General features: G+C 39.7%; 6 protein-coding genes across 11 annotated transcripts; 3 read left to right on the top strand and 3 right to left on the bottom strand.

The window, feature by feature from the left end:
* Positions 1-318: 318 nt before the first annotated feature.
* On the top strand, positions 319-3,524 carry LOC133726913 (uncharacterized). Of its 4 annotated transcripts, XM_062154550.1 has the most exons (9): positions 319-340; positions 502-798; positions 1,334-1,417; positions 1,660-1,806; positions 2,196-2,287; positions 2,646-2,757; positions 2,854-2,975; positions 3,077-3,125; positions 3,243-3,524. In XM_062154550.1, exons 2-9 carry the CDS (start codon positions 601-603, stop codon positions 3,318-3,320), a joined length of 882 nt encoding a protein of 293 aa, XP_062010534.1. In that variant the 5' UTR covers positions 319-340; positions 502-600; the 3' UTR covers positions 3,321-3,524. The 4 variants fall into 4 exon arrangements, with proteins under 4 accessions (XP_062010534.1, XP_062010535.1, XP_062010536.1 ...); XM_062154553.1 differs by lacking the exons at positions 319-340; positions 502-798 and adding an exon at positions 807-1,076; XM_062154551.1 differs by lacking the exons at positions 319-340; positions 3,077-3,125 and having other exon boundaries at positions 421-798; positions 3,160-3,524.
* A 1,856-nt stretch (positions 3,525-5,380) lies between these two features.
* Positions 5,381-7,776, top strand: LOC133708947 (ABC transporter I family member 1). Its single transcript, XM_062134542.1, has 2 exons — positions 5,381-5,700; positions 6,300-7,776. The coding sequence occupies exon 2, from the start codon at positions 6,463-6,465 to the stop codon at positions 7,147-7,149; it is 687 nt and encodes a 228-aa protein (XP_061990526.1). The 5' UTR covers positions 5,381-5,700; positions 6,300-6,462; the 3' UTR covers positions 7,150-7,776.
* A 318-nt stretch (positions 7,777-8,094) lies between these two features.
* On the bottom strand, positions 8,095-12,182 carry LOC133708958 (glycerophosphodiester phosphodiesterase GDPDL7-like). Of its 2 annotated transcripts, none has more exons than XM_062134550.1 (10): positions 12,019-12,182; positions 11,680-11,832; positions 11,271-11,564; positions 10,747-10,856; positions 10,151-10,655; positions 9,962-10,000; positions 9,576-9,857; positions 9,327-9,469; positions 8,753-9,236; positions 8,095-8,658 (listed from the first exon to the last, which is right to left on the bottom strand). In XM_062134550.1, exons 1-10 carry the CDS (start codon positions 12,035-12,037, stop codon positions 8,324-8,326), a joined length of 2,364 nt encoding a protein of 787 aa, XP_061990534.1. In that variant the 5' UTR covers positions 12,038-12,182; the 3' UTR covers positions 8,095-8,323. The 2 variants fall into 2 exon arrangements, with proteins under 2 accessions (XP_061990534.1, XP_061990540.1); XM_062134556.1 differs by having other exon boundaries at positions 12,003-12,174.
* A 1,112-nt stretch (positions 12,183-13,294) lies between these two features.
* LOC133708986 (VAMP-like protein YKT61) lies at positions 13,295-16,015 on the top strand. Its single transcript, XM_062134583.1, has 6 exons — positions 13,295-13,654; positions 13,962-14,059; positions 14,537-14,641; positions 14,769-14,834; positions 15,121-15,207; positions 15,671-16,015. Exons 1-6 carry the CDS (start codon positions 13,462-13,464, stop codon positions 15,719-15,721), a joined length of 600 nt encoding a protein of 199 aa, XP_061990567.1. The 5' UTR covers positions 13,295-13,461; the 3' UTR covers positions 15,722-16,015.
* A 260-nt stretch (positions 16,016-16,275) lies between these two features.
* On the bottom strand, positions 16,276-18,256 carry LOC133708971 (F-box/kelch-repeat protein At3g06240-like). Of its 2 annotated transcripts, none has more exons than XM_062134574.1 (2): positions 18,134-18,256; positions 16,276-17,704 (listed from the first exon to the last, which is right to left on the bottom strand). In XM_062134574.1, exon 2 carries the CDS (start codon positions 17,699-17,701, stop codon positions 16,550-16,552), a length of 1,152 nt encoding a protein of 383 aa, XP_061990558.1. In that variant the 5' UTR covers positions 17,702-17,704; positions 18,134-18,256; the 3' UTR covers positions 16,276-16,549. The 2 variants fall into 2 exon arrangements, with proteins under 2 accessions (XP_061990558.1, XP_061990550.1); XM_062134566.1 differs by having other exon boundaries at positions 16,276-17,746; positions 18,134-18,252.
* Positions 18,257-20,532: 2,276 nt separating this feature from the next.
* Positions 20,533-22,077, bottom strand: LOC133726914 (F-box protein CPR1-like). The gene has a single exon (XM_062154554.1). It carries the CDS (start codon positions 22,006-22,008, stop codon positions 21,043-21,045), a length of 966 nt encoding a protein of 321 aa, XP_062010538.1. The 5' UTR covers positions 22,009-22,077; the 3' UTR covers positions 20,533-21,042.
* Between the last annotated feature and the right edge of the window lie 1,939 nt (positions 22,078-24,016).

Raw genomic sequence — 24,016 nt, forward strand, 5'->3', positions numbered from 1 at the left:
CGTTATCCTGTTATTATTAGTTACCTAGAGAGCTCCAAGCTCCAACCCTTCAAATACGTCTCAATTCAAGAACAAATTTTCACCCTGAAAAACAAAACTATCTGACCAGGACAACTAGAGAAGAGGACAACACAACACAACACATTTTGGTTCCATTTTTTTTTTTTTTTTTAATTAAATAGAGGATGAGGCGATATTAGTTCCTCTGCGACAGCCGATTTAGGGTGACTGACACCCACCCACAATCCCGAAAGAAAGGGTGCCATCGCAACCGAGAACCCACCGCCCATCCCTCTATTTTATTTTATTAAATGGCACCCATTCCATTTAAGACGCAAAGGTAAAAAACCAGAAACACCAATCTCATTCTCTTTTGTTTTGTCCAAACAAGTTGAAGAGGTAATGAGTAATTTCAGGTAGTTCCTTTTTCCCAACACGTAAGGTAAGTCTTGTAACACGCACATGATCCAATACTTCTCGATTGGGATATTTCTTTTTCAGGTGTTGATTCGTTCAGATCTATAAGTGGAGGAGCTATCACTGAGCAGAGAGAGACATCTCTCTCTCTCTCTCTCTCTCTCTCTCTCTGTATGTGAAAAAATGGAGAAGAAACGTTTATGGGTTCCCACTATTGTGGCACAAGTGTGTCTCTGCTTTGGTCTCTACCTTGCTTTTCAACTGGGTCAGCCTCAGAACTCTGTGAACCTCCATAGAAGAAGTGAAAGCAGAGATCTTTACTTCATCAGCGTCAGAGGAGGCTTCAGACCTCTCAAGCAACAGACCCATCTTCTCAAACGGGTAAAGTTTTCATCTTGTTGGGTATAGCTCATTTCGTCTCTTATTGTATAAAGTGACGATCTTTGTTCTATGCTAATTTTTGTTTGATATTCCTGACATGTTGGTGGTTAGGAAATGTTGGGAAAGTTGGATGAATAATCGTACACATTCATTTCAATCTGTTTTTCTTCTGCTTTTGTAAGTTGGGTTCATAATGGTGGGAAGAACTGTCATACTGTTTCTTCACTAAATCTATGGTATTGTTTGCATTGGAATCTTCTTTGCACTTTAAACAAAAGGTAAACTTTTCCCATTCTTGGTCTACTGTCAATGGGGTCAAGAACTAAAGGCATTTATGTGAGGAGTGGGGTTCTGGGTTTTGATTCTTTTAGTATTTGACCTTTGCTATAGTGGTTCATTTATGTAAAGAGATTCCTTGCTATGAACTATACTATTTCTTAACAGTAACATTTACCACATTCTTCATCTACTAATTGCCTTTCCCTAGATTTTTTTTTTTTACTGGTTTAATTATGGTTCTTCTTGTTGGTAAAAGATGGAGAAGGTGGCAAAGAAGTACAAGGCAAAGTTTGTAGTGGACATCAGTGATCTTGGGAAAGATGATCCGCTCATGCAGAATGTAAGGTCGTTTTCTTCTTCTCAGTTTTTGAGCTGCAAATATTTCTATTCTATTTGCTTTCAGAATTATTAGCGTGTGAAATTGTCAACATGTTAGAAAAATCTATATGACTTCACAAGAATGGATAAAATTGATTGAAGTAACCTAGGGTAGCAGTTGTTAAACGCTTGAACTGTTCCTTTCGTAGTAAAGTTTCATTGGTGTCAAGTGTTAGTAACAGCGCTGGATATGTTCTTTTACAGGGTACCCTGCATTTCTCATCATTAAAGGTTCCCTGGTATACTACTACAGTTTCAGGCAGATATGGAGGGGGTTACTTCCAGAAGCAGATAAGACTACCTTACGAGAAAACCTTAGACCTCATTGGTGTGGATACTGGGTCATTAGAGGTATGTAATGTGTTGTTTTTCGGTTATATCAATCCAATCTACATACATTTGGCATTGGCTTAGTTCCTATCATCTTGTTCATGCTGAGCATTGATATTCGTGATAATTTTTTCTACGTTTGAAAGTACTTTTAGTTTATATGTTCTTTTCTTTTGGAAGAGAAAACAGAAACATATGAAATGATAGTAATTCTTGATTAGTTCATATGTTAGTCATCCTTGATCTGTAAGTCATGTTTTACCAATAGGTGGCAATTTGTCCATTTTATCGTTTCAAACCATAAATTGTTTCTGCCTCATCCTCATTCTTTTCATATATTAGTTATCCTTGATCTGTAAGTATGTATGTAGTTTCTTTATTCTATTTTCTTACTTGAACTTATTTTAAAGGGGAAGGTTTTAATCTCGGGATCATCAAGTGAGTTTGGATTCAATCAGTTACATTGGCTGACAAGGACACTAGAGGAAACCAGTAGTGACTGGTAAAATTAATTAACTGTATGGGCTTGTCTATTTCTGATTAATTGCTATTCCTGGGGTTGTGATCTTATGAGCCCACAAGATTTCTAAACACAAAAAAGCCAGAAGGAATTTGTGAAATATTCTTCCTTAACATTGATATATTCGATACTCTATTTCATGATTCTGTCTTATTTCTGGTTTGACAGTTACTATAATTTTGGCAATGCAATTCAAAGATTTTGATTTCATGTTCTGAACCTTAGATGAAATTGGATTCTTGTGGTATAGAAGATATGATCTTAAGAATGTGTTACCTAGCTGAGTGAGGTTTACGGATAACTTTCAATGGATAACTGGGTGTAAGCGTTTTGCATATAGGTGCATAGTTGTTGGATTCCACCCATTGGCTAAATGTGAAGATAGTGAAGAGGGAATGGAAGCAAAGCAAGTCTTTGAGTCTCTACATCATAGTTTTATGAAATATGAAGTGGTAAGAACTACCAGTTCTTTGTATCCAATAATATTTAAGTCAAACGACAAATCTTGCTCATAATTCATGGTAAATCCTTGTATGTATATTCTCCAGAATGCATATATAAGTGAGCGGGGTTGCACTAGCGATGTCCAACAAGGTACTCTGAGCTACATTGGGAACCCGGGCTCAACAAATGCACTAGCTTTTGTAAATGAGACATCAATATTTAGGAGGTGAGCATTTCAGTTCTGTGTACCTTTGTTGATCCACATTTTGCCTTAGACATGCAACTTGTTATTGACTATCCTTTGTGTGGCGTTCTGCAACCACACAGAGAACTGGAGGTCGAGTTTCTCCTTCACAGAGTCAGCTCGCTAGAAATTGTGCGTATTTATTTCTTCTGGTGTTTTGTTGCAGTTTTATCTTACAAAACACCGCAATCCCTTGTATGGAGTTAACAGACGGATGCATTTTTATGTCTTCACTTTTCGGGTTTGCAGGTAACCTACTTTGTTAGCTTGAGTGGGGAAGTAGTGCATAAATCTGTACTCCATCAGAAGGGTAAAGCAGTCATGTAAATTGTGTTTGAAGAGGAGCAGATTCTACCCAATTTTTTCAAGCCATGGATGATAAACTCAGCTTGACACCATTTTTTCTTGTGTAATGTTTTTTTTCACCACATCACTTATGTTGTATGTGAAAGGCAAGAGGTCATTGCTTTGAAGCAAAAGCCTTTTCCTCCACCTTTTTGACAATGGATGAAAGTATATGTTACTTTTACAGTTTCACTCGCTTCCTTTTTTTTTTTTTTTTTGTGATTGGAGGTGCGGTAACAAAATACATTGGTTACGTTAGCGAGTTAGTAACTCACCATCGAGTCTCTATTTTGATCGAGGTAGCAAGACATCTCAGTTATATTAGCTAATTAATAACACACTTACTCAGTAGTATTATCTCAGTTATATTCCAATCAAGGTCCAGAATGTTATCTCAGCAAAATGCCAAAATCAGACTACGGAACTAATCTCCTCTCGCCGCAGGGATGTGGAAATGGACGAAAATACCCCTGAACTAATGCAACAGCATAGGGGCAAAAAGGGAAGATAAGCCAACAGAGAGGGGACTATAAATATGTAGCGATGCCCCAAATAGGGCTTCAATCACACTCCGATCAAAGATCGAGGCTCCGCCGCTGATCTCTCCAGATCATGGCCGGAGCCGATGAGTTCCCGCCCCAACTCTCTCTCTCTCTTTCTCTCTCTGTAATGTGTGTGTGTGTGTGTGTGTATGTATATATATGTATCTGTGCTCTCTCTCTCTCTCTCTCTCTCTCTTCCTCTGTAAACCCTAAACCCTACGAGGCTGTGACGATGATGCTTCGGAGTGTGAAAATAGGGGCATTGTGGAAGGGGAAGCTTTTGTCTGGCGGGGCGACCCCGGATGGCCGGTGAAATGACGTTTTTGTCCTTTTCACCGGCAACCGTGTTGTGGTTGCAGCCACGGCGGCTTCCCTTTTCGCTTGTCTCGCCTATATGTGCTGATCTGAGCCTCCCATTTATCCTTTGCCCAATTATTTTCATTTCAGTTAGATAAATTGGAGCTTGAATCTCTCAAATCTTATTCTGGGTAAAATTTGGGGATATATTGGATAAAACACCATGATTTAAGAAAAATAGTAGTTTTTTTTATAATTTTTTTATGACAGGAAAATTAGTAGTTAATCATCTGAAGTTTGCGGCTAAAATGACTATAGTTTTGCTGCAGTTTTGCACCATATTTGAAATTAGAAGTTAAAAACTTAAAAATTATGACCAAATTTGCAGCATTGTGTGTGTTTATGACTTCAATATGTATGGATTGAAACATTAGGAATTAGTAAAGAACAACACAGAGATGGAAACAGTTTGAGCTAAATCAGCTTCTTTGGTCAAGAGTCGAGACCAATTTTTCTATGGTGATGTTAGGGATTTGGCCAAAATAAATATCAAAGCCTGTGACTTGGAGAAATCTACAATCTTTCGGAGCTATAAAGCATGTGATGTTCCGAGTCTTTCTCTTGTTAAGAATTTACTTACCAATTTGAGCATGCTCAAGCTCACTATATATATATAATCTTAACTTAATCACTGAAAGTTAAGAATTTACTTAGCAATTTGAGCATGCTCAAGCTCACTATATATATAGTCTTAGCTTAATCACTGAAAGTTTTATGGACGAGTTTTCGACCAAAGTGAGACTCACGTTTGCGTGATTTGAGAAGCAACGTAAATACATATCATAGAACTCGCATCAGTATCATGATATTCTTTATCCAATTTTTGGGGTGTTTAAGAGCAACTCCAACAGCTTCCCTATAATTTTTGTATAATAGGGAAGCAAAAGTCAAAGCTTTAGCATCTTTTTCTTCTCCAACTCCAACAGATTCCCTATTTTACAGCAATCTCTAAAATCTCCATATTCTTTCTTAAATTTTTGGAGATTGCTGTAAATATAGGGAATTTGGTTTTCTCTTTCCTCACTTTCCTTAAAATAGGGATATTTATAGGGAATCTGTTGGAGCAAAAGATGCTCATTTTTCCCTAAAGTAGAGAAAAATCAAAATATGGGGAAGCTGTTGGAGTTGCTCTAACACTAGTCGAATTTCGAAAATAAGGCAGAAAATTTAAGATTTTTATAGCAAAAATAAGAAGGTGGAAAGTTAAAAGTTTATATTTACTTTTACGCTTATAAAATGAAAAATCAAAAGTGCCCTCACAAAAAAAAAAAAAAAAAAGGTTTTGGGTTTGGGCTTAATAAGATAATATAATACTCTAAGCCCCATTTGAGTGAATGGCGTTGAGCCATGGTGCTGCACTATTAAGACTTCTTCAGTAGTTGTTCTTCTCTGAGTTTGTCGGAGAAAAGCAGAAAGAGTCACTTTTAGCGCGTTGTAATTGATGTCCAATTGCAATTTGACTGGTAATTGAGCTTTATAGTAGCTTGTTCAGCTTCGTTCGATTGCTTCTCTCTCAGTTATTCGGGGTATTTTAATAATGCACATAACATGTTCGATGAAATGCCTCAAAGGACCAATCTTCATGTATTTTGTATTGGGTCTTGATTTTTGGGTTCCGGAGCATCTGGGTGGGGCTGTGTTATCTCTGTTGATATTGATTTTGCTATTTCTTAACAATGCCTGCTATTTCTGATGTGAGTTTGCTTTGGTTGCTCCGCGAATTTGTTTAGGATTACGGATTAGTAAGTTACTCTATATCTTATTGTTTTAGATGCTTGTGTTTTGTGATCTCAGTTGATCTATGATTGAGAATTAGAAGAAAAATAGCTCACTCTTTAGCCATTCGTGTTCTGTGACATGAGTGATCAAATCCTTCCTGCAAATCTGCAATAGATGTTTCTTTCTACTTTTAACTTATTTATATGCTATTGCTGCATTACATTCTATATATTTCTTATTAATACGCCATTTACGATGATTTTGTGTTCCGTTCATCATGTTGTTTTTGCTTCACATCAGTTGATTCCGAGTATATAACTCTCAATTTGTAACTTTGTAACAGGATTTCCTTGTCACAGTAACCTTTCACTTCCTCCTGCATAGAGTGTTTGTTAGGATTTGGTTCTGTTGGCTGGACTTAAACATCAGCGGTAGATCATAAACATTTCAACAGTCCCCTTCTGAGTCCCGGAGTTGGACGTAATTTTTGAGTTCGATTGATTGCAATGTCTCTCCGAAAGCCCCCGCTCCCTCGTCTCCTCCTCAACAATGTCTCTTGCATGAGGAATGCCCAGCAGATCTTGCGACATGTAAATGCCACAGTTCACGACGGTGGAGCACTTGTGCTGATGGGCACCAATGGCTCGGGCAAGACTACCTTCCTGCGCATGTTAGCCGGCTTTTCTAAGCCTTCTGCTGGCCAGGTCCTCTGGAATGGTCACGACATCACAGATTCAGGAGTTTTCCACCAGTACAAGCTCCAACTCAACTGGCTCTCCCTCAAAGACGCGGTCAAAGAGAAGTTCACAGTCCTCGACAATGTCCAGTGGTTTGAAGTCCTTGAAGGGAAGATGGGGAATTCCCTGCCTGCTTTAGAGTTGATGGGCCTTGGCAGATTGGCCAAGGAGAAGGCGAGAATGCTGTCAATGGGGCAGCGGAAAAGACTACAGCTCGCTAGGTTGCTGGCAATCGACAGACCTATTTGGTTGCTCGACGAGCCCTCTGTTGCATTGGATACCGACGGGGTGAAGCTGCTCGAGTACATCATTGCAGAGCATAGAAAGAAAGGCGGCATTGTCATTGTGGCAACACATCTGCCTATCGAGATCAAAGACGCGACATACCTGAGGCTGCCAGCTAGGTTCCCAAGGAGAATGACCTTGGTAGATATGCTTGATCGCTCAGACTTTTGATTCTGTCCCTATTCTTGTTTACACACAAAACCTGAGCAAGAAGCAAAATTTGTAGCCATTGCGATTGATTTCTATTATAAGACCAAAATGTCCTTAGCCTTTCCGAGCATGCACATTGACCAAAATACCCCTTCAGAGCACTATATAAGAGCCCTGGAGATGGGATTCTAGGGTTTTCAGGACGCTCATTAGTTTAAGATTGAGGCTTTGCTCTCAGAGAGCTTGCCCTCTCTGAATGTCTGTGAAGCCGATGATTTGAACCATTTGATTCGTTACAACTCTCTCTCTCTCTCTCTCTCATCATCATCATCATCATCATCTTCTTCTTCTTCTTCTAGCTTCTTCTTCTTCTTCTTCTTCCTCATAAAACCGAATGTCACAGAGGCGGTGATGATTTTTTACAGTTTGTATAACTCAGACAGTGGGGAGAGGTGAACCGGTTTTCTTGGCGGGGCGACCCGGTTGTTCTTGTTGGTGAAATGACGTTTCTGTCCTTTCACGGCCAACGACCGTGGTTGCAGCCACGGAAGGCGGCGCTGCCTTACTCTCTTGTCTGACAGAAGGCGAATCTGAGCCTCGCCCCCACCGCCCTTTTTTATATTAAGTTATATTATTTTTATTTAATAATACGGATAAAATGCGGAAATAAAATATAATATGTGTGTAATACTTTAAAATTATGGAAAATTATATAAACTCCTTATATGAACTATGAAGTACGTAATTTTTTTATAAGGAGGTTCTTACAAACTCGACTATCTGTAGTGATTAAGTAAGTAAGTGTCTTAGAAAAAACTATTAAGTATGTGTTTTATTCACGTATCATAGACAGTAAACTAGTTCTAGAGATTGTTTTTAAATTGGTAAATGAAAGTAAAAAACCAGATTGATGTAGTAACTTTTGAGGGGTTTTTTACCATTTGATAATGTTGAATTGGATTAGAGTTAACCAGTTAGGATCACTGAGATCACCCATTAAAAATTGATTGCCTAATAGTACAGACTTATACCTAAAGATTTGCTATACTATAATGAGAGAGATTTACTATACTATTAATATTGTACAGAGACTCGTGCAATGTGTTTTGGTTTTTTTTTTTCACAAGAAGCTTGGAGACATTACTGGGCATACGAGATAGGTTAGAGAAAAACCAAAAAACCAAAAGTCACACACTTAATTTCCCATAGACAATAAGCTGAGCACCATTATTGCTACCAAAGAAACACCCCAGTTTGCTGCATTTGCAAATGCGCTTGATTTTCCGGTCGGTGCAGGAGCATGAGCAGGCTTGTCACCGGACGGGGAGTCTGAGTCGGGCTTGGTCTCCTTTTTGGGTGCCACTGGAGGAAGTGGTGGGTCAACTATGCTACTAGCTTCGAGAGCTGGGAGGGGAGCTGCTGCTGGTGCCACTTTGTCAGGGGGTAGCAAGCTGAGGAGAGAACCGGGTTCAATTGGCAAAATCGGATATGGGATATTGGCCTGAGGGTTAAGATCAGTGCATGCACATTCTGGAAAATTTTGAAACTTGTTGAGTGGTTTATGTAAAAAAAAAAAAAAAAAAGTAGATACGTAAAATAAGTTAGCTTGAGCCGCAAGACTTACTCATATATTTGCTAGCAGTTCCTGGGAAATCAGTCACAATTCCATCAACATGGAATCCTTGAGCATATGTAGCTATTTCGGTCATGGGGTCTGAGAGATAATCAAACATGAGACTGACGAATTCGTTTTTCAGGTAATGGATGTACACTGAAAGATTTGCAGCCTTCAATTCCTTGATGATGCCAGTTTCTCCCGAGATGAAGAAAGAGTTGGACTGAATAACCGAAGTTTTGCTGACAGTTACTGCATCTGCAAACTTCTTGATCTCGTCAATCGATTGCTTTGGTGCAGAACCTACTTGCTCCTTAATGCTGAACACTCTTTTGTATGTTTTCTCATCAGCGAATTTGGACAGGACTGAAGTGTCATTTGATTTGATCATGACTTGTTGAGTCGATTGCTTGTCGAGTGAGGCATTTTTCAAGGCAGAGATTACGGTACCAACAATGTCCAGACCGGCCTTTGACGCTAGGTATGGCGCATTCTGAGATGAACATAGGTTATATTTATTGTTCAGATCAAACACTGTTGTGCAACAATGAGAATTAGACTGAAATGTCTTGAAGGGGTTTACCTCAATGTCGATCAAAATTCCAGTAGTTGCCTTTTTCTTGGCGAACTCTAGGAATTCATTAAGGGTCACCAGTTTGCCTGCATCCTTGTTAGCTGGGTTTCTATACAAGTCTCCCTGGGGTCCGTGGGGACTTTGCAGTTGGGCTGAAATAACAAAGTTGTTAATGAGATTATCAGAAGTTTGCTAGCTCAATCAAATTAGTAGGATAACTAACTCTAATTAAAATGGTGAAAATTTAAGGAAGCTTACGTTTCAAGGACTGAATCTCCTCCCATGTGAGCTGGAACGAGAAGACTCCAGCTTCAGGTTGAAGTTCTGGGATAGTCTCACTCTTGGTCATAAATTGAGTCAATGCATTGGTGCCTGAGTTGAGGTCTATGGAATCTAAGCAGAAGGCAACTCCATCACTTGACATTTGGACCGAGCAATCGATTATGTCAGCGCCATCATCTACTGCTCTCTGATAAGCAAGGTCTGTGCAACCAGGATAGTTCCCACTCGCTCCATTTCTACTTATGATCAATGGACTTCCTGCAATGTCAAAATTTTCCAGATCGAGAAAATTATCTCAGCACACAAAGATCTCAAACTTGTACTAAAAGCTTTGGAAAACAAAAGAAACTTAGAACCTTTACCTCTGTAAGGCTTGGCATCCTTGTTATGCGAAAAGCATGCTGCAGCAGGAAAGCATGAGGCGTTAGAGCAGAGAAATTACAAGGTGTTCGTCTTTATAGACTTTACTTTATGTTTAATTTGATTTCTGATGTGATTGCGCAATTTATGTGATGTAAGTGCTATTAGAAATAAGCAGTCTGGTGTCTCACCAATGGCTTCTGATGCCGTAGGTGGGAAATCTGTAAGCACCCCATCAACAGAAAATTGATCAGAATTATCTACGAACTGTTGGATTTCTGCTGTTGCATCCATACTATAGTTGTAAGGGATATTTTGATCGTTTGCGAAGCCTTTAGCATATACTTCCACCCCTTCTTTGTGAGCATCTGCCACCAGAGTAGTGGGAGCATCCAAATAATTATTTGGGGTAATAGGGTATATGAATTCTTTTGGAACAAGGATCCCAGCTGCTAGTGACTTGATCATTCCAAGATTCTTCAGCAATTCACCGTACTTTTGTTTAGTTGTGGGTTCAATCTCATCGGGGCCTAGGAACTCGAAGATGAGCTTGGTCTTCAATTTGTCCACTTTTCCACCGATGGTTTTCAAGAAACCAATCTCAGGAGATGAAAGGAAATTGATGTCTGCAACTTTCATTTGCCTTTGTACAAATGCCGCTGGACTGATTTTGTGTTCGTTATAAAATGCATCGTACTAGATCAGAGAGCAAACAACAGAAAATCCAATTTAGAAAAGACTAATGATGAAACTCCGCGAAAATAAACTTGATGAGAGAGAGAGATACCGGCACATGCAACCAAAACTGGTCAGGTTTGCTATTTAAAACATCCTCAACCGTCGATATAGGCAAAGCATCGTCAAATTGATCCGGTCTGGAAAAGATGTTTTGAGTCACTGTATAGGAATTGAAGAACAAACATGATTAGTCACCTTAAAGGCTTAAACCACAAATGTTAGTACTAACTGTTAGCGAGCTCTCTATATTATCTTCTCCACGTACATGAGATTAAGTTCATGTGTCATGAAGTATGCTAGCTAATTCTCAGTTTCTTCTATTGCAAAGCAATCATCTATTACACACTGATTCTGCATAGCATGACTAGTTAGGACAATGACTTCTAAACCCAATTAAGATGTCCACCACTCGTTTATTCATTCCATTGATTGCTAAAATTTGACGAGGGAAATCTTTGACTAACCTCCTGATGTACATTATTGCACTGTTCATCTTTTATGGTATTAACAAAAGAATGAATCGGTGATTGATAAAATGAAATGCCGGAGATATAAGTTGGTTTCGATTCTTACATGTCAACTTTGACAGCTGATCTGCTGTGAAATCTAAAGCGAACCACCCATGAACTTCCTTCCCATTAACATTGTAAGTTTTATCGCCATTAGGGTGTACCCTAGATATTGTCGTTGTATTATCAAGCAGAATGTTTGACAGGCATATTCCCACGCTATCTTTCGTTAATTGTAGATTGCAGTAGAGAGCTGTGCCTATCAAACTCAGGGACTTGGCCATACTATTAGCATAATTGCTCGATTCTGGAAAGAGCCCCGATAGCCCTCCACGAGCTACAATCAGGGGCTCTTTACCTGCACGTTAAGTTTTCATTTACAACATGTCATTATAAAATGTCGATGTCAAAGTGTCAAAACCTTCTACCCCAAATGAAAGCAAAAACAAAAATGAAGCAAAGTTTGTTCTTACCATTTAATGTCAGCCATTTCATCCCTTGAGGCGGCTCCTCCGGCCCTCCTTTCTGGCCTAATGTAGGAGGCTCCTCCGGCCCTACATCCTGGGCCAATGCTGAATGGATCAACAGGGAAATGAGAAGCAAACATCTCATCATTTCTCCTGATTCTGTCACAGATTCCAAATGTCGATGAGATAGAAAACATATAAAGGGAAAAATATAAATGATCACATCCAAAATCTCATTCTCTAGAGGCTTTCAACATCCAAAACTGATCCATTATGAACCTAAACAACATTCAAAGAACAAGAGAGAATGGAAAACCAAATCAAACAACCTGAAAAAGAACTTACTTCCGGAGGATTCTAACATTCCCTGTCAAGTTTACAGATGAAAACTCTCAAGGGAATGTCAAATGCATGAGATGAGAAGGAGAAGGAAATCGTGGGGGTTGAGGGAAAATAGGTAAGGTGATTGAATTAAATTTACCCCAAAAAGGTTTGGTCTCTGGTTTTTGTGTTTACTAAATTGTTTTCGCTCATTTCACGCATTAATAGAAGTATAGGATTTGCTATTAAAGGAGAACCAGTTTGTAATTTGTATAAGTCAAAACTCCTGTATTTACTATTCTTGTTAGACTGAGATGAGTTTGATCAATTTGGTTTTGTATGATCTTTCGCGGGAAACCAGGCATTTGTAACCTTCCAAGCCTTACACGGTTTTTCGAAACTCCCCATTTTCTGTAATTAGGCGCTTCTGTTTGGACATTTTCTTTCAAGGCATGCATGCCATATTCTTGTTTGAGCTGTTTCTTTGATCAAAATGACTGCATTAATATGATGAAGTTACAAGTTGTATGGTTGTTTGAGTTGTTTCACTACTGGTTCTTGTTCCAAATAACCGAATTGACATAATGTTGCCATAGTTGTAATTTATGACTTAACGTTCCATCACTAATTACTAGTACATGACGTTTGTTCTCTCATGAGGGGTACGTAGAAGGTCTTCATAGGATAATTTAATTTACACGCATGCGTTTTCTTTTCATTACATGACAAATATGTATATGATAAAACAAGTACCACAAGTGGAAACTAGATTAGGAAACTTCACCTAGCCTTCTACAAACCCAAACAATGGCTATTTAATTAGCTAGATTGAAGAGATGTTTGAAGGTTGAGAATGTGTAATTACCAAGACAGACATATCTTATAGGCTATACACCTTAGCGTTTGTGAATATAATAAGACGATGCAATAGGATTGGCAATAGATATGTGACATATGTTGCACATGAGTTAGACCCGGGTAAGTTGATAGGAATTAATAGGTTCTCTAACACATGCAATATAGGAATTAACAGACCAAGTATATTAATAAAATTCAAGTATTGTGTGAATTTGTTAGCGAGTGAGTTGTTAGGGCTAAATCGCTAATCCGAATTATCCATCTCAAATTGGCTAATCCAAATCAATTGAATCTAAATAGAGTAAGGAATCGAATACAGAGAATTTAACCTCTGTATTTGACCTCTACTTTGTTTACTTAGTGGAGGAGAGAACAAAGCAAAGCAAAACGCATCGTATATAAATACATGCACAAGTGGACATAAAAGTAAATTCCCCCCACAACACCGACTACACCGAACTTACGAATCTCCAAAAGCACCGGATCCCTCCCCCAAATCGCTTTTCTTCCTCTCCACGATCCCAAAAATCCCTAAATTTTCCTCAATTTTGGACCAAACTCACTGTTACACGGAAAACCTAATCAAATCTCAGAGAGAGAAAGCGAGCGATGAAGATCACGGCGTTGCTGGTCCTCAAGTGCAACCCGGAAGGATCCGACCCGGTCATATTGGCCAACGCCTCCGATACCTCCCATTTCGGCTACTTCCAGAGGTCCAGCGTCAAGGAGTTCATCGTCTTCGTCGGCCGCACCGTCGCCAAACGCACCCCTCCCGGTCAACGTCAGTCCGTCAAGCACGAAGGTTGCTTTTCTCTCCTCTCCGATACGATCCACTTGTTTTTTTTTTTTTTTTTTTGCTCCAACGCATTGAATTATTCGCTCGTATATTGTATTCTATTATGTGTATTCGATTTGATTGCGATCTGAATCGTCTTTAATTTTGATGAAATTTCGTGTTGTTCTGCATTTAGAATTCGAATTTCAATGGTTTAGGGCACCAGATGCAATTTCTATGATTTCGTATTTGTAATTTTGGTGATTGAAATTGTTTTGCATATGCTTCTATGAAATCTGAATTCTTCTTTTTGTTATTTTTTTTTTTGTTATAGAGTATAAAGTACATGCTTACAGCAGCAATGGACTCTGTGCATTGGGCTTTATGGATGATCACTATCCGGTTAGAAGTGCGTTTTCGCTGCTGAACCAGGTGACTTGATTTTCTTTTGTATTGTTTCGTTTTACTATTGTGGTCGAGGTGGATGTTTGTTATAGGAGAAGAATGAATACATGCATTTGAATATTCACTCACTTGTCGTACCTTGCTTACTGTATTGCTGGTGACTCGAACTTTGCTTTGTTGAGGGGCTAGGTTCTAGTATTTTGTGATTGGAAAAGTCTATGTGGGTTCTAGCTACTGAAGTTTAAAGCTTTTAGTTTGTAATTTGGATTTTGGAGCATGTTTTCAATGGCTCTCACCGTCCGTTTCACCTGTAACAAACTCTGGATTTCAAATATGTCTAGTTCTGCGAATAGGAAACTGACCACCCGTTGGGTCACTGAGGATTGAATATGCTTTGAATTCTAATTACATGTTTGCAAATTTGGTGTCATGAAGTGCCTCATACATTTCTCAACTTGTTTATTCTTGTTTATCTATTAAAGAATCAATTGCTATGATTTCTAGGTGTTAGATGAATATCAGAAAAAATTTGGTGATTCTTGGAGGACTGCACAACAGGACAGCACAGAATCATGGCCCTACCTAAATGAGGCTCTAACAAGATTCCAGGTGTGTCTGTAAATCTGTTTTCTTTCTCATTATATAAGCTGGAATCATAAGACATTAAAGCAGATGAAGTTTAATGAGCTCCAACTAAAGCCAGTTTTTTTCTATCGTACTTTATCTTCAATTTCAGGACCCTGCAGAAGCTGATAAGTTGTTGAAAATTCAGAGGGAATTGGACGAAACAAAGATTATTCTTGTGAGTATTGTGCCTTCAGCTACATCTTGATCATGTTAATTGTTGCCTGTCTTTATGATCTTTCTAACAGTGGATCCATTTTGTTTAGTAATTAATTACCTGCTGAAGGATGTTACCTGAATAAGGGTTGGCACATCTTTTATTTGATAACTTGTCTTTATGTCTGACAAAAAAAAGTAAAAAATAAAATAAAATATCTCCACCTACCATATGCAGCATCAGATTGGTCACCTTTTACACTTCTGACCTGCCCTTTTTTTTTTTTTGGTTTCTTTCTTTGGTGCAGCATAAGACTATTGATAGTGTGCTTGAACGAGGTGAGAAACTGGACAGTTTGGTTGAGAAGAGTTCGGATCTTAGCACGGCATCACAGGTACTAACAATTGTTGAGCTATTTTTCAGTTGCCATTGCATAGTGCTTATCATTTTAAGTAGCTATAAATTGTATGTGGTGTCAAGGGCTTCCACATCTTTATTTTGGAGAGAAGTCAGTGTCTAGGTGTGCATTAAAGCAACAGGGGATTTTTTTTTAAGTGCAATTTATTGAATAATATAACCTAATGATGTGGTCCAGTTGATTTCCTGTTGCAGTAATACCTTTGTGCCTGTTAAAATGGTTGGATTTAGATTTTAGATTGTGCAGTCTGAAGCATGAACCCAGTCAAATGTTTGTCAGCAAAAGTTAGACTGTCCATTTTTGGGTTTAAATACATGATCCTTGATTTGTGATTCTTATTGCCACTTGGGTTGTTACGAGATTAACTCTACCTGAAGTTTGTCTCTGATGTGACAACCTGATGATGATGGTTTTTTTTCCTTTTTCTTTTCCCAAACAGATGTTCTATAAGCAGGCAAAAAAGACCAATTCTTGTTGTACCATACTGTAAGCTTCTGGTACCAGCAGCAAACCGTAATGACAATGTTGGTGTTTAAGTTGAAGGAAGACAAATTGGCGATTGTAATATTTCCATGTCATTTGTCAATTGTTCGCTTGGCAGAATTGTGTGGATCTTCATTTTCTTTTGTATCAAAAAAGAAGGGAAACCGAATATTGATAGTATGGTTACTGTGTTTCTGTTTGGAAACACAAGTTTATATTTAACTGTGTGCTATATCATGTTTGCGATATTCTCATTTACGATTTATAAATCTATATGCCATTGCTTATTCTTTTGAAGCTATTCATCTTTCAGATCATACAATATATGAAAGATATTAGTAAGATATTTATATCATAGGTACATGATAGGACTTTACAGTCTTCCATGGTTGAAACATAACCAAAACCATGAATGGAACAGGTCCAATAATCAGCCGGAAATTTGGTTTAAGAATCGGGTTGATGGTTTCCAGACGAAGCAGCTTGTTTTTACAATGAAATCATCATCATCATTTCGAATGAATGCACGAATTACACACATACCAACTCATTCATGTATAAAGTTGTAAAGACTACCAACTTTGTATTCTTCTGTTTCAAACTTCACATTCACAAAACACACTTGACTCCAAAAAATTAAAGCATAAATTAAAACACCAATCGATACTGTGATAGTACTCCTAGCCTCACGCGGATTGGAATTGGAAATAAAACATAGACTACAATGAGCAATGGGGAGTATTAAACTAACCGGGACTAGGAATGCAAAGAACAACCATTCATCCCAAATGTCAGGCCTTGTGATGGATTAGAGTCCTCCACGGCATGATACTATTTAAGACAACAGACTCTCTTCATATACAACCATGTCTTGTGCATCATTGTCAAGCATATACATGTCGGAGTTCTCTTCTTCATTACGATAATGAATTATAGACATGTCGAGCTTCTCTTCTTCCCTTGGACATCTATTCCTCACAAATGCACTAGCTTCCCTAACCAAAATTGCTTGAAGATGAAGATACCAGTCCCTCCGCTCAGGCTGACCGGGAATCCTTACGCCGAACGATCTAGTCCAGGAATCACTGTTGCCATACTCTCTCATGACCCAAAAGTCAATTTCATAATAGGCCAACTTACCACAATGCCACCGCGGATTATTGACCATTACATACAAGCACCCTTCACAAGAAACACCAACCTGGCATATAAAACAGTTTTTAAGCCCTAGTGTTTGAAAAGCACTAGGCAGCTTCATTACTGAAAACTCCTCCTCCTCCAAATCGAAAGCATACAGATTTGGAACCTGTTGCCTTTCAACATCGGGATAGAATAGCCAATGGAGTGCCTCACCAAAAAGCACACCACATGATGACGCGATGCGGAAGCGAGGGATTTCAATCCGTTTCCATGATTCAGTCTTGGATGAGAAGATCTCCGCATTTATCACAGCTTTGTATTCGTCGGTGGCAGACACATAGCCAAACCCAAAAATGGATATCTGAGAAGTATTACCTCGGCTGGGTAATTTCTTAAAGAATCTGGTGGACGGGTTCCATATAAACAGGCTTTCCTGTTGCAGGAAGGAACGGGAGAGATATGATGCTACCAGCCCATTGCAGGAGCCTATAAAGACAGCCCACGTGTGATCGAAAGGAGCATTCAGATTTTGGAGAACTAGAGACTCCTTCCCAAACGACAGCCTATAACTCAAATTTAGGATTTCAAGTTTAAAGTTGCGGGAGAGTAGTAGGGTTTGATGCTTAGGGGCACATTGGAAGTGCAATTTCGCGAATTGGGGATCAGAGAATAGAGTGCGCCACCGTTTACAGACGCATCTGCATCGCCCCACAGATTTGACCGGTAGCCTGGTCACGATTTGCACTATCATCTCTTCGGGTAATATTGCAGCTGCCACCATGGCTGCTGCTTTGAAAGAGACACCAGCTGAGGCACTTGACACAGATGACTTCAGAATCCTCTTCATTTTCTACACTTGCACAAGCTGACTTCTAAGCATTAACATATAAATCTACAGTAACAAGGAGGAGAAAAGGGAAGGTCAAACAAAAAATGGGGAGTTCGTATTCTACGTCTGTTTTCCCAAATCAACAAACAAAATCGATCAGACGGCAGCTTACATATCTTACAACCACATTTCTTTGCTAAAACTGAATACAACAGAAATGAGGGTTTCTTGAGCAATACCCATTACCCAGCAAGAGAAGTAGAGAACTAGATTTCTGATTTCAAAGCACAATACCCATTACCCAACAGAGAGATTTCTGATTTCAAAGAGTAATACCCAACAACAATGACCAGAATCGCACTGTTTCAAGGCCCTTCTTATATCAGAAACAAAGTATGACAGCGTCTGTTTCATAAGACCCAGGGGGGAGAGAGAGAGAGAGAGATTTACCTCGATGAGTCGATGATAAGAATCGCTAGAAGTCTTCGTCTAAGCATCTTTGGGAATGGGGAAGAAACACCAGACAACACTGTTTTTAGACTTTAAAATAACAAAACCAAACACCCAAAGTGCTTTGTCGTTTGGGCCTATTGTGATTTGTGAGTCATGGAACAAAAACAAAAATTACAAGGGAGTTAGAAGACCAATCATATTCACACGAGTTTGAAATGCCCAAAAAAAAAAAAAAAGTCTGATTGGATTATCAATCATCTCTACCACAATAAAGCAAAACTTCTTAATAAAACCTGTTTGGCTCCAATTTTGTTGCAGCTGGTCAACAGTCTCTTTTCTTGCGCGGGCGTGCCAGCACCGTTCGGGTGCGGTCGTCGGGGGTGTCCCTTGACTTGACTTCTATCAAGCGATTGTAGACGAGGAGAGCACCAACCTCGTCGTGGGATTCTTTGTGCCTCGTGGTGAGGACTTTACTGAAGTTTCTTCTTGTTCACAAGTCGATACTCAATATTGCAGATTGAGCAGAGCGAAATCACCGGGAAGTATTGAGATCTTGCTAAAGCGTGGCTTTAGCTTGGCTGGGTTGCTAGGGCGTTATCCTTGCTTGACTGGTTCTGTAACCGTTGTGGTCGCGGCACTACCGTCGGCTCCCGAGGAGACTAGGACCGAAGCACGTTGACAGAGGGTTTGGTGGCACTGAAAGTCGGCTTCTGAGAAGACTAGGACTAGGAGTGTGATCACCGGTAAGAGAAAGAGAAGGAGAGGAGTTGCTCTTAGAGAGGTTGCTCTAGAGAGAACTTAGATCATCTTAGAGATGTTGTTGTTGAATGTGAATGTGTCTTAGAATGAGAGGAGAATGTGTTTATATAGGGAAGAAAAAGAAAAGTGAAATGATGAGTGGAAGAAAAATAATGAAAGTGGAGTATGAAAGTGATTTGTAAAATATGGAAAAGATAGAGAAATGATGAAATGAAAGCAAGACATGAAGGTGCAAAAACATGGAAGTGATGATGATCTATTAAAGAGATTGTAATAGGAAAATATATCCAAGGAAAAAAAGAAAAGCATCTAGCTTTCTTCATGTGGGTAGGAAACATGAACATGTGAATATTGAGTTGGTTTTAGGTCAGTTTCTGCCCCTTTATTCCTTCAATTATTTCTCCAACAAGCCTTCAGAATGAGCCTTCGACTTCTTCATAAAAAATGTTCCATTATGAGTGTAGATCATCCTGACAAATTTTCAGAGCTTTATTCCATGCGGTTGGGCTGGAAATGCTGCTGGACCTCTTATAGGTCCAGTTTTCCAGTTTTACTTCTGTAGAAAATTGGACTGATTGTTTGAAGGCCTTCCACTCAAATCTAGCTCTGGCACTCTTCATAAGAAATTATCCTTGGGCTTTCTAGAATTAATCTGGAAAGTTTTAGCTCATTTAGATTTCATTTGGTTAGTCTGCCACCCCTCCTTCCTTCTTTAGCTTGGTTTCTCCTAGCCGAAGTAGGAAAATGTGCTAAAGTTGACTTTTCATGTTTCCATGCTTCCATGCTTTCATAGTAGGCTTTATTTAGCCTCTAAATATATATTTCGAACTTGTCGACAATATATAGCTTGAGCCACTGACATTGGCTCAATTTCTCCAACACATGTCTTGTCAGGCCAAAATGTTCATTTTGGGTCCAAACAAAACCGGAGTTTTTTTTTTTTAATATCAAAAGAGATCAGCGCATTTATTAAATTCAGCAAGCAGTACAAAAACGAAACACTCATATGAGGTTGACAGAAAGAATTATTCCTCAGAGCACCTTAAGGCTCCTATTCTAAACAATAACAAGAACTCAGTATACTCTTAGTACACCTGCTTTTTAGAAAGTCCACGCACAATTATTCCAAACAAAAACTTAAAAACTCTAAAGCAGTAAATTAAAATAATCCTCAGAGCTACTGACTTTGCGACCAAGATCAAAGATCAAATAACAATTGGAGTAGAGAATCACGTGTCACTATCCACTCCATCTTCATACATTAGAACCACCCAAATTGATAAGCCCCAATCCAACTCAGCCCAATAAGAGACCCATGCAGTCCACATGGAGCCCATCATCCAAAATCGAAACCAAACGCCCCAATTGCAATCAAAAGTCCACCCCAGGCCCAACAATCTTGGAACCCAGCAGCAAACCCTAGCATGGGGATCAGGACCACCCTCACCATTGCCGCCGCAAAGGCCCTTGCCACCACCGCACAATCCCACACTCAGGCTAGCTAGACAGAAGCAGATTCACTTCCGGTAGAGAAGAGAAAGCTCCATCACCGTTTGAGTATGAGTATGAGAAAGCCGCAGAAGCAAGAGTTGAAAAAAGAACAAAAATAAAAGAAATCCACTATTTGAGTATGAGTATACGATCAAAAAACATTGTTATGATGAAAGAAAAATATTGGCAATAAACCAATCAATAATCATTCTCTTCTGGACCTATAACTATTGGAAAATTTCTAAGCTATTTTTTCAACACCTTTAAAGTTTAAACTATGGGTCTTAGAAGTTGCATTCACAAAAACACACTTGATTCTACTACAAAGACTAGAGCATAAATAAACAAACCAACTGGTATCACTAGGCAAGTGGGTCCTCTTCATTTCAGCGTTATCAAGCCTTGTGGTACGTAGAGGATTAGAGCTTTTGATCTTCTTCTCTTTCCACTCCATGATACTCACTAAGACTCTCTTCATATACAATCATGTCTGTTGGATTACTGTAAAGAATATACATGCTGGCGTTCTCTTGTTTATTATGATCACGAACCATATATATGTCAGGCGTCTCTTCTTTGTCTTGATCAAACTTTTTCGACCTCTTCATCACAACTGCACAAGTTTCCATAAGCAAGATCGGTTCAAGCATATAGCTTCACTTATCGAAAAATTTTAGGCTGAGGGATCTAGTCCAGGAATCACTGTTTCCGTATTCTCTCATGACCCAAAAATCAACAACATAATATATCCCTTGATGCTCAAACAGCCGATTATACCGCATTATGTACAGGCATCCTTCACAAGAAACTCCCAACTGGCATTTATGAGTGACGTTCAGAATACTAGGCACCTGCATTTTCCGGAACCCCTCCTTCGCCAAATCAAAGGCAAAGAGAGCTATTGGTATTTCAAAATACTCACGAGGAGCAGGGGTGTATCTCTCAAGCGCTAGCCAATGAAGTGCCTCTCTAAAAAGCAGCCCTTTCCGTTGCAGCGTGCCGTTCATAGGGGATTTAATTGATTTCCACGTTTGAGCTCTCAACGAGAAGATGCTAACCTCTCCCCAACTCGTCAAATTCCCTCTTAAAACAACTTTATAGTCGTCAGTGTCAGAGACATGGCCAAAGCCACATGTGGAAACCCCCCATGGAAGACCAAAGCCTTTCTCAGGTATTTCTTTGTAGAATCCGGTTGATGGGTTCCAGATAAACAAGGATGAACCACATTTAGGATCCATACAATTAATGTTTGGATATTTACAACAGTTATAACAGGCTACTAACCCATTGCAAGAGCCTAAAAAGCGGATAGCATGGCCCGGTTTCTTGAATGGGGTGTTCAGCTGTCCGACTCTGAGCGAAGAATTCTTAAGCTCCTTTAGCTCCCCCAACTCCAACTCTAGCGATTTGTATTCATGGCTGACGAGAACAAGTCTCTGACAGAGGGTTTGCCGCTCAGAAGCTGATTGTATGTGCGAATTGGCAAACTTTGGGTCGGAGAATAGAGAGCGCCACCGTTTACAAACGCACCTGCATCGCCCTACGGGTTTGATCGGCAACCTCGTCACAATTTCCACTATAATATCTTCGGGTATTATTGCAGTTTCCCTCATGCCCGCCATGAACGACAATGCTTTTGTTTAGGTTAGCACTTGGCACAAATTATTTGAAAGATGAGATCTGTAATTATATCGGCAAAGTTTACTAGCAAACATGGGGTAATACCTAACGTAACTTCACTTTCTGTAATTGGGCCGTAGTAAATGTACTATTTGGGCTAAAATTACGATGCCCAATGTTTCTGATCAACTTTGACTTTTTCTTTCGGGGTGTCGTTTATAGTATTTTTTTTTTTGGGGATTGTTTTCGGTACATTAATGTACTGATATATCAAGTAGATTAGCTTAATATAGAGGTAAACTTACTCAATAAAAGGTAGACTAGAAGCTGGTGTACTAACGTATGGAGTCAATCTACCTCCGTATTAAATTAAAATAGTAGAATCGATACATTTTTTTTTGAAACAGTAGAATCGGTCCATTAATGTCTCGTAAAATTTTCCTTTCTTTTTAGCCACCTTCACAAAATTTTCTTTTTCTAAGATTGGCGAGGGCTGGCGTTAGTTTGCGGCAGCAGGGTTTTGTGTCAGGTTACGGCGGTCGATCAGTGTGCTGAAGATGGACTGTGGGCTTGGGTCAAGGCATTCATTGTTGGGCCTGAGTTGGATATTTTCTTGGAGCTGTTGGGCTACTATTTTGGGCTGACTTTTTTAGTTTGTCTTTTTTTTCAATAATTCCCTTTGTTTAGGGAACTCTATTTCCTTTGTTTTTAGGGCAACGGCGGTCGATCAGTGTGCTGAAGATGGACTGTGGGCTTGGGTCAAGAAATTCATTGTTGGGCCTGAGTTGGATCTTTTCTTGGAGCTGTTGGGCTACTATTTTGGGCTGACTTTTTTAGTTTGTCTTTTTTTTCAATAATTCCCTTTGTTTAGGGAACTCTATTTCCTTTGTTTTTAGGGCAACTATAAGTTTTTTGAAGGGAATGTAGATTTCATTGACGCAGGCCAAGATGACCATTACATATCCTTTTGCTGCCTTCAACTAGACAGATCAAGAAGTTGTAGCAAAACTACTATGATACATAGAACTAGACCACATATATTCGAACTAACCGCTCACTTATTTAAAGTGAGCCTATAAACTATGGATAAAATGGAGACATAGAATATAGGCCCCGACCACATAGGGTTGTTAGGTTCCTAATACAAGGCAACATAGTATAATTAGACAAAAGCTAAAAACATAGGGTTGGGCCAAGGGCCTAAAGCCTAGCCCAAAATAACAATGGACTAGGGCAGAACCCTAGCCCAACATTTCGTGGCCCAATAGGGTAGTCCACCAAGGAATTGGCATGAAGCCCATCATTCTGGTACGGTCCTAGTCCACCTTCTCCCACCAACGACCCATCATGCATCCACCGTCCGGCCAAGTTCCGGCTGACCCACATCACCAGATAGGCGTCGCCACGAGCCGCCCCACCACACCATCGGCGATCGATCCAAACCGCTCCAAGCCACACCACAGCGACATGGATCAACACAGAAACCAATCCCTGAACCAGGCTTCGAAACCCTACTGCCATCGAAACATGGCACCGCCGCTCCAAAAAACCAGTAGCAGAGATCGGCAGCCGGACTGTACAACACAAACACCGCCTTCGCCGCCCACCCAGCCGCACCATCTGACCAAACCCGTGCAAATTCCTCCGACCAAGCCTTATGGGCATGTAGATCTCCCATCCGGCAGCAACCCCATGACCGCAGGCGAGGCCGGAGGCCCGCACCGACAGCCGGGCGCCGCCGGACAAGAAAGAGTGGAACCGGTTTAGGGCCTTAGGGTTTCTCGAGTTGAGAGAGAAAACTTGAGGCTCGGGTTTTTTAAAACTAGTTTTAGATCCGGGCAACTATAAGTTTTTACCTTTAGGCAGTAAAATGTTTTTCATAGTCTGTAGGCTTGCTTAAATAAGTGAGCATCGGTATTGTCAAATGATCGGACCTAATCTATGTATCGATGTGGTTTTCCACAAACTCTTTATCTACCCAGAGATGGTAGAGGGAGGATGTGTAATGAT

The sequence above is a fragment of the Rosa rugosa genome, chromosome 1 (assembly GCF_958449725.1).
Source record: "Rosa rugosa chromosome 1, drRosRugo1.1, whole genome shotgun sequence".
NCBI classification, from domain to species: domain Eukaryota; kingdom Viridiplantae; phylum Streptophyta; class Magnoliopsida; order Rosales; family Rosaceae; genus Rosa; species Rosa rugosa.